The following is an 18,665-nucleotide window of genomic DNA, read 5'->3' on the forward strand; positions in this document are numbered from 1 at the left end:
TTATCTACAGGGTGTTCAGACAGTCTAACTCGCATGATGATAATAATAATGAATGTCTTCATAGTGTGCTTAAATAAATGCATACAGCATCAATGACATGGTGAGTTTGCACATTCAATCTGGTTAAATGAGGCTTTTAGTTTGAAAGGAAAACTCAAGAATAGGATGTGTTTTTGTTCTAACATCTGTTGGCTTTGCTTTGCAGCCCATTACAGCACTTCCTGTGAAATTTGCAACAGCCAACACTTGAACACTTGACCAGCCAGAGGCAACCAGCAAGAGAAGGGGGCGGGGCTTTACGGGTCAGCAGCCACCTGTGGAGAGAGGTTTCAATAGCAGCTGCATCTCCAAGACAAAAAATTATTCATATAAATAAAAACACACATTTACTCTTCTACAGAAACAGTTTGCCAGTTACTGTGTTTAATAATATTTCATTTCACAATCTTTGTATCTGAGTTTCACAGTTTAGGGGAATCATTTGAATGAGGAGGTGTGGAATTATTATTCAAAGGATTCAGTAGTTTCATAATGAGAAATGCAAGTGAAACTTGGCTCTGATTTTCTTTAAGGCCACAACTTTTTATTATATAGATTGATAGACAGGCAGATTGAAAGGCACATCTGAACAAGGCTCCTAAAAGAGATTCCAGTGCCTGTTTTACTTGGGATTTTGAGGGTTTCAGCAGGATGAACACACTGTGTAGAGCAGGGGTGTCAAAACGTTTTCCTTTTTTTCCAAAAGCGGGCCAGATTTGATTCCCAAGGGCTATTCTGTTTAATTTTTTAGTGTTATTACAAGTAGGGTTTAAAGACGCACTGTAAAGTTAGGTTTTACTTCACTCTCCTATACAATTACAAATATAACACGTCTTTGTGCACTTTTATACAGAATTTAACTTGCAATAATGTTAAGAAAGTTTTGTAACAGCGCTATCATCATAAAAAATGTCTCGGTATGTATATTTGTGTATTCAGACTACATTTCCCACAATGCACGGCTCTGTTTTCCCTGTTACGTAATAAGAGAGTGACAAAATAACCGTATCTCTAAACGATAAAAAGTCTCCCTAAAACTGCAGCCTGGAGGACACGTTTAGCGTAGAGCTGAACTTTAAACGAAAGCCAATGTCTCTGAGTATTTTTTGATAACTTCTCCGGCTTCTCTGGTCGTTGTTTATAAACGGGTACAGGGAGTGTCGCTTTTTCAAATTTCGCGCTGTTTGCCCCGCCTGTACAAATTAGCCTGTTAGCTCTCATATTAGCCATGTCCTGCTGCAGAAACACCAAGTTGTGCTAAGTGCTGAGTTTCCTCGTTTTCCACATGTATGCACTGTGCTCCGAGTTGAAATGGAGGTGACGGACATTGGGAATAAAGAAGAAGGTAAAATTTGGCATCGAAAGCCAACACAGGGAAAGGGGTGAGTATTAAAGAGCTACGTCTTAAGTGTTCAGCTGATACTGAGGAGAGAGAGACGTCTGTCTGCAAATGTTTCTAGGACAGACATCGAACCGAAAAATCAGCCACTCGCTGTGTGGAGTGTTTATACAACCACACCTGTTGCACTACAGGTGCTAATAATGACTCTTAAAGCAAACAATCCTGCTGTGATAATGATCTAAATCTTTATGTTATTCCACATTGTAAAATTTGCGTAAATGCGCAACTGACAGAAGCAGTGCATACACATTTACACAGGTTCATATCATACAAATCAAACACAAAAGGACTGATAAGCCATGATAAATCCCACAATACCCGCATTATGAATGAGAAAACAAATGTGAAGACAAACAAAACATGACACATTATTATTTCTGCCAGTTTGATCTGGTTAAATTGTAACAACCAGAGAGCAACCATAGTACACTAAAAATAACTTGTGTGTGTTTTTTGTTTGTTTTGTTTTTATCTTCCTTATAGTGTATTAGTGGCAGTGGCCCGCACTGCTCAGCAGGGCAAGACAGTCCGATTTCTCCACGTGACCTTTGACTCTACAGGGGATTCCTTCCTTGCAGGAGATCACCATGGCAACATCTATGTCTTTGACATCAGCAGAAACAGGTGATTGGTTTTAGTACACTCGGTCCGAATATGGTACAATTAATATAGTTCTAGTTTTTGTTTGTTTAACGCTATTATTTTTAATGAATATGATTAAATGGAGCAGGAGTTTGACAAACGGATACAATCATCATACTGGTTAACCCTCACATATGGCAATGAGCTGTGGGTAATGACCAAAAGTTTGACTGCAAATACAAGCGGCCAAAATAAGTTTATTTTGCACAGTGGCTGGATGTGAGGAGCTCAGACAGCCAAGAGAGAGCTTGGCTGTCTGTCTACTCTTTAAGTAGAGTCGCTGCTCATTCGCATCGATAGGAGCCAGCTCAGGTGGTTCAGGTATCTATTGAGGATGCTGCTTAGATGCCTTCCTGGGGGGAGGTGTTTCAGGCATGCTAATTGGGGGCAAACCAAGGGCATGCTGGAGACATTGCATCTCTCAGTTGGCCTTCTTGCAATATTATGTATAAGGTTGCCATGGTTGTCAAGGTTGTCTTCTGCTCATTTCCCATCTGACACAAAGTTGTGCCACTTGGCGGTGTGCAGCAGAGGAAAAATACGGTCTTTCCTCACTCACTATGCAACCAAACAGATGGAGCCTCCTGTCTCCGATCTGCCAAAAAGCTGCTCATTTAGCAACCCATTACACTAAAACCTAGCACATTTTAACATTCATCTGAAAGTTTTATTTATCTGCTTCTATCTTGGGTAGATTTCGTCTGGTGCAGAAGACGGGACAGGCCTGCACTACTCTGGCTTTCAGCCTCCGCAGGACCACAGAGTTCCTTGTGGCCCTGGCTGACTACACTATCAAGTGCTTTGACAAGGGTAAGATGAAAACGTGCACATCAGTCATTGGTTTATTCTTTTAGAGTGATTACAGGTAGGGTTTAAAAGACATACTGTAATGTTGGGTTTTACTGTGTTCTGTTTGTGTTCAACAATTACAAATATAACACGTCCGTGTGTTTTCTGTTTCTTGTGCAGACACAAAGCAGCTGGTCAGCTGGATGCGAGGTCACGAAGGAGCAGTTTCGTCCATCTCTGTTCACAGCTCAGGCCGATACGCCATCACCACGTCCTCGGATACGGCCCAACTCTGGGACCTGGACACCTTCCAGAGGAAGAGGAAGCTGAACATCAAACAGTCTGTTGGCATACAGAGGGTAAACATGCAGACATATCAAATGCAAACTGTGGTTTGATCATTTAATTTAACTAAATCTAAATACATCTGTTGTTTGGTCAAACAAGGATTTTTGTTTTTGGTAAATATGATCCTGTAAATTAACGTTTTGCCTAGTTTTTTGTAATCGAAATGACTCATTGTATCTGTTTCAGGTGTTTTTTCTTCCTCACAGTAACACCATTCTCAGCTGTTTTAGTGATGACTCCATCTTTGCTTGGGAGAGTGACACACTGTTCTGCAAATACCAGCTCCCTGTTCCCGACTGTGGACCTAAAATCTCCTACAAGGCCTTTGCTGTGACACGGTGGGTCTCGCATCACAACTACTAAGTAGCTTAGTGATTATGTGAAAACGCGAAAGTACACTTAATCAGCACAGTGAAATTTAAGTGAACAGCAATCAGAACACTGACATTGTTGATTTGTTTTGATAGTGATGGTAAGAGATTGGTAGCAGGTGGGCGTTCCAACCTGCTGCACCTGTGGTGTTTGGACAGCAAACAGCTGGTTAGGGTGATTCAGATGCCGACCCAGGTCCGAACTGTCAGACAGCTGGAATTTCTGCCTGACAGCTTTGACGGAGGAGCGAGTCAGGTACACAGACATGTCCAGTAAACTCCTCTCTCTTCCTCTGCTGTGGAGTTGCATTTTTCTTAAGGTGTAGAAATAAATTGATGTGTTTTTTTTCCCCTGTGTCTAACATATAGGGCTACAACTAACTGTTATCTTTAGTACTAATTAATCTGTCTATGTTTTATTTCGATCTGTGTTTCCCAAAGTGCGAAATGACAATGTTCTCAAATGTATTATTGTAATTTTTCAAAGGACACATTTAGATGAAATCAGACAATTTGTTTTGGGAAAGAAAATCTCATCTTTAAATTGGTTATTTATGAATAAATTAATTGTTGCAGCCTTAGTGACATTTCTATGACTTTCTTTGTCTCTGTGTAGACACTAGGTGTATTGAGCCAGGACGGTGTAATTCGTTTCATCAACATTCACACCTGCAAGCTGCATTTCCACATGGGTTCCCCTGACAACGCCATTACAACAGTGACGGTCAATCCTAATGGGAGACATGTGGTGGCCATCATGGATAATGGCTACATCAATATTTACAGTGTCCAGAGTCTCACACAGGAAATAAACAAGGTGACATCTATGCAATGGTTGCAAGTGTTTTCAGATTGAATGCTGACAATATATAGTATTGTGTTTCATATTGTGTTTTTGTGTATGTCTGTCTTTTTCTGTCCATCACTCAGCCTCCTCCTTCCAGAGTGGCAGTTGTCACAGACACAAATCAGGACTTCTCAAACATAAAGGTCAAGGTCAGGTCAGAGGGCGTTCAAAGACCAGCCATGAGTGCGGGTAGGACACAAGTGAAGATAGTTAGACCCCCTGCTGTGTCCACAGCTGATGATAAAGAGGTAAGGGATCATACAGAAACATCCATATTAGTCTGTTATCAATTAAAACGGCATGCATTCCACTTGTCTACATGCAGATCATTGTCGTCAGAAAACATAATAACAGGCTGTAGCGTTAGTTAGCTTTAGTTTAGCTTTTATTTCCGCTGAAATGTTTTGATATTCTCTTCATTCAACCTATGGAATTCAACATAAATATATTTCCCTTCTGACCAGGTATACTGATTGTGTCTATCTTTAAACAGAATGAACTACAAGCTGGTCTGAATAAAAAGAGGCTAGTGGCTCTGCTAAAGGCCTTTGGAGAATATCCTGCAAAATACAGGTAGGTGTAGGATTATTTTGTTCTTCCTTGTTTTCATTCTTCATTTTAGGTTTTCATGATGCATTTGTGTTGCAGGATGTTTGTGTGGCGATCTCTACTGTGCCTCCCAGAGAATCATGCAGCGTATAGCAGTCTAACTGATAAAGGTCTGCATGCAGCCTACCTCACCCTGCAAGATAAATACCCCATTAAAAGTCACAAGTTACAGAGAGGACTTCAGAGGTACACAGATAAACTTTATTATAGACCTTTTTCTTTTTTCTTTTTTTTTAATCTATTGGCTCTCACTTGCCTTTACTACACAGGGTGTTATCTGCTTTAGCTCACTGGGCAGCCATCTTTGGAGAGGTGGAGTACCTTCCTCTGGTGGCCTTCCCCTTTGTCAAACTCTTCCAGAACAACCCAATGCTGTGTTTCGAGGTGGTGGCAACTGTCATAGGTACTGGTCATTTTCTCAGTAAACACAGGTTTTTGTTGCATTAGAGGTCCAGAGTGTAACATTAAGTACGTATTATTGATAGAAATTGAATATACAACCCAGGCTTGTTTAATAATTTAAAAACAAAACAAAAAATGTTTTCATAGCCTTTTATGTAGTCTTTAGCCAAGTGCCATGCTTTACTGAGACTGCCATCTTGTGGCACAAAGTTTCTTCAGCAGCCCAAATGTATAAACCAAAGTTTGTGTTTTTGTGCAAACAAAGAACAGCCTATCTTCTGGTATGTGAAGTGCACTGTAGGTCCCTGACATGAGAGGGATGAGCAGAGGAATCTGCCATTTGCAATTACAATAGATGTCAGTAATTCTCACACACTGGACCTTTTAAACTGTATTTTACTAGCTGTTAAAATTCTTAAATGGCAATTTCCATTGTTGCTGTTTATCAATTTTCTTAACTTCATGTGACAATGTTGATCAGTCAGTTTACCAAACATGTTAGTCAGAGTTTTATTGACTTCAAAAATGTTGTTTTGCAGTGAACTGGTGCCAGCACTGGTTTGAGTACTTCCCTAACCCTCCTCTGAACATCCTGAATATGGCAGAGAATGTTCTTGCTCACCATGACAAGGAGCTGCTGCAACACCTGGTGGACTGTGGCATCACATCGCAGGTAACCACCACCTACAGCTAAACACAACTGTAATTTGTAATTTGTTTGTGATGTCTTTACAGTTAGCCCACTATAGCCTATTGTTTTGCATCTGTGTCCCTTAGCTTTATGTGTGGCCCCTGCTGGAGACCTTGTTCTCAGAGGTTTTGACTCGTGATGAGTGGCTCAGACTCTTTGACAACATTTTCTCGAACCATCCATCGTTCCTGATAATGGCCTGTGTGGCATACATCACCTGCTGTCGTGAGCCACTGCTTCTCTGCTCCCAGAGACAGGACTTTGAGGTAACTACTCTGATGTTCTTATCTACTACTAGTCTTCTGAAAATAAACATAGGAGTTTCTCAAGGTCAGTCAATAAGATGTTAAGGCTCTTTTCTTGATTAAAGTGGCTCTCCCCCCTCCTGTTTCCCACTATTTCAGTATTTTTTTCACCATCGAAACAACCTGGACTTGGCGGCCATGATAAAGGAGGCCTATCGGCTAATGAGCAGCACACCGGCAGACATCCATCCCAGGACTATGCTGTCTGACTTTACACCACTGACCAATGGCCAGTACCCAGTGTTTAACCAGTACCCAGAATTCATAGTGGAATATCAGAGCCAGGAGAGGGAGAAGATCCGATTGCAGGAGATGGAGTATCTCAGAGAGAGGTGAGATTACAGATAAATCATATGAATCTATTAAATCTGTAAAGTTATTTTAGATTTTTAATGTTAAATAAAGAGTTGTCACATGTAAGTGTTTGTTTTGTATAAACAGGCAGGAGGTATCTGCTGTGCGTGCAGATTTTGTGCGTCGTCAAGCTGAAGAGGAAGCATTTCACAAACAGCAGGTAGAGAGGTGGAAAATGAATGTAAAATACAAGCCCGGCATGGATGTTTGAGTGAACTGAATTGTGAAATGTGATTTACGTGAACAGGAGCTGCTGCAGAAGGCAGAGGAACAGCGCCGAAACATCTTGGCACAAGAAGAGGAAAAACTAACACAGCAGAGGGCAAAGTAAAAGCATGAGAGACAGACAGCTCTGCAGCTGACATCCTAGAATGGGAATAATGTGATGTACTGTCCTCTGTAGGTTGGCAGCCATGAAGAGAGAGCTGAAAGTGAAGGAGTTGCAGCTGCTGGATGCAACTAGAAGACGCTTCCTCAAACACCAACAGGAACTGAGAGCCTCACAGATACAAAGACTAGACCATGAGATCAGTAGAAAGGTAAAGATTTTGACCTCTGACTACACATGTAGATAATAAATGGAACCTTGGAGATGCTTCTAAGAGCTTTAATTTTTCTCACACAGATGGATCTCAGAGAGCGAGAAACGGCTACAGCAGTCCAGGATCTGGAGGTCAGACAGATGGAGCTAGAGGCTCAGAGGAGGCAACTTGAACAAGTGACAGCTTCCCCTTTTTAATTCTCTTTCTTTTGCTTGTATTTGCATTGATTCCTCAATGTGATGAAGCAATACTATAAAATAATTAAAGTTAATATTGCTTTTTTTGACAGGATGTAATGTTACAGCAATAACAGGTCCACCAATAAGCTTTAGAGAACTGGTCAAAAGTTTTGACCAATCTTGGCACTTTAAATTATTGTAAGGACTTTGTGTAGATGATAATTATGTTGTTTTAGTAACATCTCTTGTTTTACCTTTTCCCTCAGCACCTACTGAAGGAGCAGGAGCGCACAGGACAGGATGTGGAGGAGGAGGTTGAGTTGAGGATGAGGAAGGCAGAAAGAGACGAGCAGAGCTTCATGGATCTGCTGCATCGCCAAGAGGCAAACGTGCAGGTTAGTGACTCATTCTAGTATGATACAAGTGAAATAAATGTGTCAGCACATGATCGGGCTACACTTGAACATATGGCTTAAGAAGAAGCTTTCAAAGCCTCACAACCATCCACACTCTGATTTTGGCAAAGTTTCCCCATGTTGTCCTGCGCTTGTATCCATTAATGCTGTCTACACACACAGGTCCTGGAGGAGTCCCTGGCGGAGGCTTGCCAGCTGGGCCTGGAGTCAGACTGGCAGAGAGATGCGGTGGAGCGCCTGCAGCAGGCTGACGCCGAGCAGGAGAGGAGGAGGGCGAGACTGGCAGAGCTTCACAGGCAAACCCTGGCACAGGAGGAGAGATTGGCTGACACCATGAGAGATGTGGCAGGAAGACAGGTGAGAACAAATACAGCATGTTTATCAATGTACATACTCAATCAGCTGGTCTGTTATATGCTCACTGAGCAGCAACACATCTCACCATTTATTGTATGAATTATATAGTATACGTATGGTTACGTATAGAAAGTAAGTAACACATTTAAAAGACTGTAATACAATTATGGTATTATCATAATATTGCTTTCCTATGACAGAATTAAGACTGTAGTGTGAGCATAATATGCTCACACTACGGTCTTAATTCTTAATACGGTCTTAATTCTGTTGTTACTGTGGTGTAATCTAAATTGTTACCAATAAAAAATGTGTTTAGCAGAGGCCTGATTAATTGATTTTCACTGAGGAAATAGATCACCATGTACAGTATTTGTAAACTGGACCATTTGTTACATTGCACAATCATTGAAGCAAAATGTAGATTGTCACAATAAATAGCTCTTTTGTTGTCTACCCTGCTGCAATGGAGTCACAGTGTTCTCTCCTTTCCTTTTGTACATGATGTGTCCAGTTTTTCCAATGCTAATCAAGATTAGCTAAGACAAGACATTAGAAACCTTTACTTACAATTTAGAGGATTGGCTCTTATCATGGCTGCTACACTGAAATAATTGAACTATAACATCTCAAACCGAAACATCTGGGCTATCTTGCTCAGTTGGGAAAGTTGATTCGTTAGCCACATTTAGTGTTTGGTCATTTGCAGTGGGATGAAGTGATGAGTACGAGGGCCCAGTTACAGGAGCAGCGACAGCCCGGTTCTTCAAGAGACACAGGTATGAACACAGACCAGCACACATACATACCTCTACATGATGTAGTATTACAGTATTTGCTTTGTGTCAGATGGCCTTGGACATACAAGGATGAGGTCACTAGGTTTAGTCAGAGGACTCGCGCACAGACCCAGCACCACCTCTGCTGTTCCTGTTGGAACCACTGGCGCTGGTCAGGGGGTCAAGCCCAACACTGTCACCACTCCAAGGCAGACTGGAACCGACATGCTGTGTCTGAACAGCAGTTCACCTTCAGAGAGCAACACCTCCTCCTACTGTAAGTCACTATGGCTATGATCTTATGAGATACAGTGTGTGTTGCCGGGTGCAACAAGGGAAAGATACTGGCCACCGAAGTCAACAGCAGACCAATATAAGATCATTTACAGGTCCAAGGGTGTAACGTTTAGGATTTATTTGTTTTTCTTTTTTACTGATTTTATATTTGGATAAAGGATATGGAGAGAAAAGGAAATATCAACAACTGAGAAACCATACAAACTGTATGTTCCTGTTATGTTGGTTTGTATTTCCCACTTTTTGTCCAACTTGTCATTTGTGAAATAGTTCCTTATGACAGGTACCATGGACAGCAAAGTTGTGATTCAATTAGCAGTCAAAAATATCCACAGTCCAATCATTATCCTCTGTGCCCACTAGAGGGTGCGGTTACACTCCATAAATACAGGGCCCACATAAGACATATTACCTACAGATATGCACACACAACATAGAAAGGGTTCATAGGCAGATATTAAATATGAGTATATAAGTATGTTTGTATAATTGTGTAATTCCTTTAAAATAAAAATAACCTGGTTTCATAGCCTTAGAATAAGTTCTTTAGGCTTGGTGGGGGCTACATTCTTGCCCCCACCATGTTTCTACAGTAGCACAAAGGTTAAATAAACAGCCAGATAGTGTGTTCCATGTATATAAGGCAGAAGCTTACTGCACAAACATGTATGTAAAGAACACTGTAATTTCCTTATGCACTTAGGAAAGAGAAGGGTGAGTGGACAGGAGTCCTCAGTTTGTAACAAACTTGCCATTAGCTGTTGTTAATTCTTTAAAATTAGATATTTTACTGAAAATACCTTTTTGGTGATTTTTCCATTCTTTTGAAAAGCAATTAAAAACATGAAATTACTATATTTATTTCATCCCTGTTTGTCCTCCTGTCTCTTTGTTCTGTCAGTCTCTCTAGACCGAGGCCGGGCCCAGCTGGACAGCAGCGAGAGAGAACTGCTAAAGGACATCAGAGAACTGAGACAGAAGTTGGCGGCAAGAGTCAGAGAGAGCAGCTCTGCCTCCTCACAGTCTGTGCACACACAGTCCTCGGTCTCCCAATGACAGCAAACTGCTGTGTGTCTTCAATAGGCCCACAAAAACGTACTTTCATGTCAAGTGAGCTACGTCAACAACCACTATCTCATAAGAACCAGTCGATAACAGTTATGAATGACTTTATCGCACTCCTGTGTTGTTAATGTTCATTTTCTTTTCTATTTTATATGGATAAGGACTCGCCCAGTTTTATCACATACATGTGCTTGTTCTCCATTTCGGATTTGTATACATTTTTTGATTATTTGCCTTATTTAAAACCCATTGTGGATAAAATTGTGCGTTTTTTTTGTTGTTTTTTTAATCAACCATGTGTCTTATTGCAGCTTTGAGAACTTAATGTTTTTTTTTATGTTATCTAAGATTCAGTGTGTAGAATTTAGGGAGATCTATCAACAGAGTTTGAATACAATATTTAAACTATTAAAGTATTAAAAAATATTTTTAAGTTTATGTTCTATCATCTGAAAATTAAGAGTTAAATTAAAGTGTTTTGTTACCTTAAAATGAACTTTTATATTACACACAAGAGTTTTCCTCGACCCTTATACTACCCTTATGTTTGCAAAAGGTAAACAGTTTGTTATATGCAACTTCCTAGACGCCAATAAATGCTTTACACTGGTCCTTTAAACAGTACAGTCGTTACTACGCTATCTGTCCCTGCACCTATCCTTTTAATCGGAATGTGAATAGTGTGTCTATGCTGTGGTACAGGAGGTCCAAACCTCAGGGGAAGGTAAGGTGATGGATTCAAGACCTCCACACATCCCTTCATCGTGTTACAGTGACTTCATGCCAATCAGACCGGTGCTGGACCTGAGCCACATTCAGGTGTTAAAAGCAAGAGGGAGAGGCAGACTCTATCAGAGATGGAAAAGAAATGCAAGAGAGAGCAACACAGGTTATACAGAATTTGCTTTTTTACATTTTAACAGTTTGAATTTTTGTTCAGCTTTAATTGCACTCAAGTGAAAAAATAAATGTTTTTTCATGCATCACTCGGCTCATTCCAGTGCATCTGATGACAATTCTTTGGATGTTTTTGTTATGTGTGTGTGTGTAGACTCAGGCCATAGTGCTAGACAGCTTGACAGGCCAGCAGGAAAAGGAATGTCACTGTTCATCGTCTGATGGATCATCTCAACCTGAACATGTTTGTCATCGTGGGGCAGCACCTAAAACCACAAAAACTTGCCTGTGAGTCCGTTTTCCTCTCTCCACCTCAAGCTTTTACATATTTCTCTAGTTGCTTAGTGTTTTTTTCAAAACTGCATTAACCTCCAAAGGTTAAAAAAAAAAAAAAACTATCACAACTTTACCAGTTTTAGTGACAGTGAGTTAACAATTTTGTATTGTGTAGATTGGTCTTCTTGCTCTTGTAAGCTTGACAATTGTGAAACAATCCACTGATTAACACCAGGCCAAATTTGTCCACACTCCATTCAGAAGGTTGCAGTACCTATAAACTGGTTGCCAACCCAGTGCCACTAACTGCCAACAGAACCAAAGAAAAAACTATTAAAAGAAGAGGTGGTGGGTGATATAGAGCTCCTCTTATCATCTGTGATGTCACACTGAACACCAAAGGAATTTTAAAACTACACTTTGATGTTTTTGTATAAAACAATTTGCAGCAGAAATATGGCAAAATCAAAAAAAAAAACTGCAGAGATCAAGGAGGGCAGGCGAGCATCACAGGCTTCAACTGACTGGGCATCACGTGCATGGCACAGTGACACTGTTGCCATGACATCAAAGCTGCCTGGACAGATGAGACCACAGGCAGACACACAGACCGATGTTCCTTGAATTGATAGAGCTATGGGGTTTGCCAATACAGATATCTTAAATTACGCTACTGCAGTACCTGCCTCTTGGGCTTCTCGTGCATGGCACATTGCCTTGTGTGTCCTCTCTCCATTGTTGGCATGACTGTCTTAAGGCATTCAAAAGCGGCTTGTTTAGCGATATATCTGTCGTATTACTACCGCACTGCATACACTGGAGCCCTTAGTAAGTTACCTGCCTGTCAGATATGCGTTTCACAGAGAATATTAATCACATAACTGACTATTGCCTTTGTTCACACTGTTTTATGGTAGTGGGAAATGGTAATGTTTCACTGTTACCTTCTTTTGATAGAAGTCTCCATATAAACCCTCTCTTAATAGGGTGTCTATTAATCCCAATGGAAGAGGAGACCAGGAGCTTCCTGAGGAGGTTTCTGGACGAGTTCCCCGCTGCTCTGGAGGAAGACAGATCGTTGCCCATTACCCCACTGAGCTGCAAAATCACTCTGGAGGAGCTGCATGGAGAGAGTCTGGCTCTGGGTCTGAGTCTGCTGGCTGAAAGGTACTTCTGGAAAAGAGAAACACAGGACAGACAACTGCAGCTACAGCAGCACAAAGTTAAAAATAAATCAACATATATTGCAAGCTTTCAAGGGACCCGTGTGTGGATTTGTTGTAGCAGAACAGCCAGTAGGAGCTCTCCCTCAGGCTCTGATGTGCTCCGTGATGGGACAGAAAGCCCAGAGGATGTGTACATACAAAATGCAAATGAGTTGTAAAACACTATCATACAGATTCTGGCAAAGGACACTTTTCAGTATTTCTGTTTGTTTGTCTTTCAGAGGAGCTCCTGCAGTCCTCAGCGCACTCCTGTGTCAGGCAGCACTGTCCCACCTCTTGCAGGCAGATCTTTCACCATTCTACTGCCCACAGAAAGAAGAACCAAAAGTCTGTAAGTGTTTTTACATTGTGCTTGTGCATCATGTGTTATACACACATCATCATCAATATAGAAAACATTGCATGTTTTGTCTGTGGAAAAAACTGTCATTTAAAGGGTTAGAATGTTGAAATGTATTATTTTTAATTTCTTTTAATGTATATGTTCTTAATAGCATGTTTTGGGAGGCTACTTTGTTGCACCTGCCTACAGAAAGCAGAGGTTGACCAGGAAGAAGAAGAAACGCAAGTCTGTAAGTGTTTTACATCGTGCTCATCATGTCAGCTTTATATCTCATAGATGTAAGATTTCTTAAATGATTCCCTGGAAGCTTCACTTGGATGATGGAAGTTAAGAATTTATTTGAGAGTCAATAAAGCTTGGTTTGACCTACACTATGTGCGTCAGGTGGTGCAATGGATGTGATTGACGTGTTGACACAAAGTATAACGTATTATGTTCACTGCTTTAAAGGGAACTGAAGTTTGTGTAGTTTTGTAACCTGCTCACCCTGCTCCACCAGAGTCCATAGAGAATATCAGCATTTTTAGCTCGGCAGGGTCACAAGAACTGATGGTCAAAGTTCACAATGGTTATCACTTCTGACAACCAAATGTCTGTCATTTATTTCTTTTTTTCTTTGTGTTCTGTCCCATCATCAGTGCTTCATTCGGAGGCAGTCCAGCGTTTTTTCCTCAATAAACTGATTGATGTAGCTTTGGTGTGGCATCAGAGCTCCGTCTTGCCTCCCTCGACTGCTCCCCAGCTCCGCCTCTGCTCTGTTCAGTTCATCAAAAACAGACGGATGGAGATGGAAGACACGCACTTGGCCCTAGCCGAGTTCAACCAGCTCTTCGGCATCCGGGTAAAAGTTTTCTCACTGCAACACCAAACATTACCGGTCACTGGTTTTCTCTCTTGTCTCTCCTCTTTCAAAAAGTTAAAAAAAACCTGGGTGTAAAACATCTTTTACCCTTCGTCATCGTTTTGATCATTTTGGCTGTGAAAATGCATATGGCATGAAATTTGCCAAATATTTGTATTTTGGTTTCTGTTCCTATGACACGTCTATAATATTCTGTTTAAAAATAAATAACACCCAGAACCTCAGGTCAAAACAATATTCCACAGTATTCAACATAGCACTTGAGAGTGTAGTCAATTGTATAATGTGACACTTCATAAAATATATTAATGGGAAATATCTTGTATCTAATTTTCTCTAACTTCAGACAAGACCTTAGGTGATAAAGCCACTGAGAATGTGTAGGTAGGGCAGACTCCTTCCCTCTAAGCAGCACTGCCCGTCGTTCCAAAAGGGAAAAGGACAAAGCATCACTCTTTAACCTTAGACAATCCTTCCACATCAATAATACCAAACACTGCTAAGAGTGGGTTAGTTTGGATGGCACAGTTCAGAGCATTGGAGAGGGTTTGGAATACAAATCTCCAAAAAGGCTAGAACACAACAAGAACATGTGAATTAGTGAGGCATTTTGATCATTGCGTTTGCCACAGTTAGGGCTAAGCACTGAGTATATTTTGGCTTTATACAGTAGCTCATTTTAGATGTATGTGCTCTATGTACAAGGAGTGGCCAGCACACATTGAAGAGGTGTGTACCCATGTAAGGATGGTGTTTCACCTTTCCTTGACAGTTTGAGTCATTACGTTATATGAGGTAGGATGTCTTTCATTCTCTCTCTACCATGCTCTAGGACGGAGTGGACCGTGCCTACTATGCTGTGTTCGATGGACATGGAGGCGTGCATGCTGCCAACTACTGTGTAACCCACCTCCACGTCGCTCTGAGTAAACAGGAAACACTGCAGAGTGATGCAGCGGCTGCCTTTAAAGCTGCCCTCAGACACACAGATTACATGTTCAGAGGCAAAGCTGAGAGAGAGGTACTGACACCACAAACACACTGGTTTCAGTTCAGATCTTCAGTAATTAACAGCATATTTCATGGATAGATCTTTTTTTTGTGCGATTGAAAACAGTATAAACTAGTTCTTCCAAACTATTTAGTATACGTTTAGTACTCTGTATCTAAGGCATTAAAGCAGTGTAGCTCCTACAAATTAAAATCAGGGCCATGCCATGCGAGTGTTTTTTCATTGTCCCAGCATGCACTGCTGCAGAATAACGGATTAGAAATGTGTGTGTTTGTCAGAGTCTGATTGATGGCACTACAGCTGTGGCAGTGCTGATTCATGGTCAAGAGCTGACTGTGGCCTGGCTTGGAGACTCTCAAGCAGTGCTGGTCAGGAACGGACAAGCTGAAAAACTCACAGAGCCCCATAAACCAGAGACAGTGGTATGGACATCTCTGACACACGCACACACATGCACTCAGATACCTGACCTGGACCTTAATGTGTGTAGCAGTTGATAGCTGTACTTTTTGAATAGGTAAACACATAATACACCAAAGGTCAACTAGCAGAATGTAATGAGATTCCAAATAGTAGCCATAATTATTTTCATGGGAAATCATGCTTTTTTATGGGAACTAAGGAACAAGCTGATGAATTACCCTGCATCTAAACATATGACTGTCTGTTTACATATGGTTATGACTTAATGAAAATCATCAGATTAAGCAATCATGAAATGTTCATCAGTTGAAACCCTGAATGACAGTCACACTGCATGTGCTGTTCAAGCTCCTGAACACTAAAGCCTTATGATTAAAGAATTGCATATCTGCAAATGAAATAACGTTAGGACGGCGATCAGGAGGTACCAACTGTCTCTTTTGTCTCTGACTGACCAGGAGGAGAGACAAAGGATTGAGGATATTGGAGGCTATATCACCTACTCAGATTGCTGGCGTGTTAAAGGCATATTAGCTACGTCGAGAGCAATAGGTAAATTTCATCTTTGTGTTCAACACTTGACCTGGTGATTTAATTAAATTGAGATGCTCAGTACCGGTAAGGAGCCACTGCTTTAACCACTCACTTCACTCCTACAGGAGACTTTGACCTGAAACCCTACGTGTCTGGAGATGCAGACTGCTTGACCATTCGGTTGTCAGGAGATGAGGACTACATTTTACTGGCTAGTGACGGCTTCTCTGATGTAGTCAAACCGTCTATGGTCCCTAATCTGGTGTTAGAGGCACTCCTGCAGCCTGATGACTCAGAAGGAGGAGAGGACTCTCTGCTGCAAAAGTCTGAGGAGAATATCGGATTCAAAGTCACTGACCATTTGGTAAGAGCTGCTCTAAAAGCTGGCTCTACTGATAACATAACTGTGATGGTGGTGTTCCTGCGTCCACTGGATCAGCTGCCGTGTCAAACTTCACAAGCGACTGAGGAGGACTCCACTTCCCAAGATGCTTCACAGCAGTGAGGGAGGAAACCTGCTATCCAGATGGATACTACTTTGCCAAACTGGAACATCATGGAGTCCTTGACCAGCTAATAAACGACATCCTGTCCATCCCACCCATGAGAGGCTACCATTATATGGGAAATTGGGGGTTATTGGGTCAAGAATACTGTCGCCAGCAGAAAACAATAACCATATGCATGCAGGGAAGGTCCAGTTTTTATCACTAAAATGGGCAGTGTGTGAGTTATTCCATTACTACTGCTTCTATGCCTCTCATTTGACAGTATATACAGACAACAGCCCCCTGACCTACATAATGAGCACTACCAAACTAAATGCTGTAGGTCACCGGTGAAATCAGGTACCGGACAAAGTTATCGTCGATACTGACACTCTCCAGACCGTCACTCTACATCACTGAGTACTTTGTCACAAGTACAGAGAAACTTTCAAAGGAGACAGTACAAGCAACGTGAGAAGAAAATGTTGTGGTGTATTTTGCTCTCTTAAACTTGTCACATGAGGAAAGGTCCGTACCCTGCACATTTGAAATGTCTAGGTAAGTGATTACATTGGTGGTTTACCTTAAAGTCTGCATATATCCAGATGAAATAAATGTAGGACGGTGATCAGGAGGTACCAACTGTCTCTTATGTCCCTGACTGACCAGGAGGAGAGACAAAGAACTGAGGATATTGGAGGCTACTCAGATTGCTGGTGTGTTAAAGGCATATTTGCTACTACGAGAGCAATAGGTACGTTTCATCTTTGGTTTCAGAATTTTACTGAATTTAGATCCTCAGTTCAAAGCTCAATCAGCATCAGGAGCCACTGCTTTAACCACACAACCACTCACTTCACTCCTACAGGTGACTTCATGATGTTCCTGCATCCGCTGGAGCCCCTGTTATCTCAAACTACACAAGCTACTGAGGAGGACTCCTCTTCCCAAAATGCTCCACAGCAGTGAGGGGGAAACCTGCTGCCCAGGCTCTCCTGTGAGAGTGTTCCTTCTTCTGTGGCTCTTACTGAGGTACAAGGTTTTTTTCCTCAGGGTCTTGGGATAGAAGGTGTCACTTGCTGTACAGACTGTAAAGCCCTTCAAGGGAAACCGTGTCTGTGATGTTGGGCTATACAAATAAAATGGACTTAACTTGACAAGACTTTGCCAAACTGATGCCTGAATAACAGATGAGATTTGCCACATTGCTGGTGTGAGTGAGACCCACTACTCTTCTCTCTGTAGAGCTCTCGCCTAACACTTGCACACAAAACACAAAGAAAAAAACACTTATGTATCTCTTTCAAAATAAAAGCACAATATAGATTCTATTACCTGAAGTCATTCTTTATTTCCCTTTTCCACAATGCGTATTGCATCTCTTTAGAGAGGTCTGAGCAGGTTCTTTCATCAGTTTTTCTGTCTCACATCGGTTTGTGCAGCTATTCTTCCAAGGACACTGCATTGAACTCCATTAATTTCACTTTGTCAGGTCTTGAAACGTCTGAATTGTCAGGGAAATTTTATTGTATACAAGAGACAAGTGCAGAGCAAAGTTTTGCAAGTTTATTTACAGCTGCATGTAAATGCTGATATACACTCACACTGTGATTTGGCAGTATGCATCTAGGTCCAAACTGGTGCGAGGACTCAACATGTTTTATTTTTTTCAAGAAAATTAATTGTTAAACTCAAACTTTTCACATGGTCAATCGCAGTGAAAAATTACATGTTTTAGTTCACGAGAGTTGATGGAAGGAAGGAATGTGAGCTATTGAACAAGAAGACCAGGGCCTGCTTTGTGCATGTTTTGACAGGAGGACATCTAATGCTGTTTATATTCTGCATTTAATTTGAAACGGAAGTAACAGTTTCTTCATGACATTAAGTAACCAAAGCTATTTGTGAGTAACCCCTTTTTGGACAGTATTGACATAAATCTGTGAATTTGTTGTTTCCCTGAGAAACACGACTTGCTGAGCAGATGCTGTGGTCTGTTGATCTTGAGGGCTGATGATTTGTCATTGCCTGCATTTTATTTCTTTCTCTTAATTTCTAAGACACCAAAGCAATTAGACAGTGATCCTTGCTCGAACACCCTCACAAATAATCTCTTAATCTTTTTTACAATTCTGTTTCTGGTTTTGGTTTTGACTTTTGTGGTTCCTTT

General features: G+C 41.2%; 2 protein-coding genes across 2 annotated transcripts; both read left to right on the forward strand.

Moving 5' to 3' along the window:
* Window positions 1-1,350: 1,350 nt before the first annotated feature.
* tbc1d31 (TBC1 domain family, member 31) lies at window positions 1,351-10,425 on the forward strand (the record flags this gene model as incomplete). Its single annotated transcript, XM_083893092.1, has 23 exons — window positions 1,351-1,421; window positions 1,925-2,065; window positions 2,778-2,893; window positions 3,053-3,231; window positions 3,407-3,558; window positions 3,688-3,847; window positions 4,208-4,408; window positions 4,522-4,686; window positions 4,932-5,011; window positions 5,087-5,233; window positions 5,317-5,450; window positions 5,989-6,122; window positions 6,227-6,406; window positions 6,545-6,777; window positions 6,887-6,959; window positions 7,047-7,126; window positions 7,203-7,338; window positions 7,425-7,517; window positions 7,787-7,915; window positions 8,099-8,293; window positions 9,003-9,072; window positions 9,143-9,349; window positions 10,271-10,425. The coding sequence occupies 23 exons, from the start codon at window positions 1,351-1,353 to the stop codon at window positions 10,423-10,425; spliced, it is 3,231 nt and encodes a 1,076-aa protein (XP_083749218.1).
* A 2,185-nt stretch (window positions 10,426-12,610) lies between these two features.
* On the forward strand, window positions 12,611-16,512 carry LOC310934206 (protein phosphatase 1F-like; the record flags this gene model as incomplete). Its single annotated transcript, XM_083897879.1, has 7 exons — window positions 12,611-12,774; window positions 13,055-13,164; window positions 13,815-14,017; window positions 14,871-15,059; window positions 15,329-15,472; window positions 15,932-16,025; window positions 16,133-16,512. 7 exons carry the CDS (start codon window positions 12,611-12,613, stop codon window positions 16,510-16,512), a joined length of 1,284 nt encoding a protein of 427 aa, XP_083754005.1.
* Between the last annotated feature and the right edge of the window lie 2,153 nt (window positions 16,513-18,665).

Source organism: Microchirus variegatus (assembly GCF_963457635.1).
Source record: "Microchirus variegatus genome assembly, chromosome: 1".
In the NCBI taxonomy this organism is placed as follows: Eukaryota; Metazoa; Chordata; class Actinopteri; order Pleuronectiformes; family Soleidae; genus Microchirus; species Microchirus variegatus.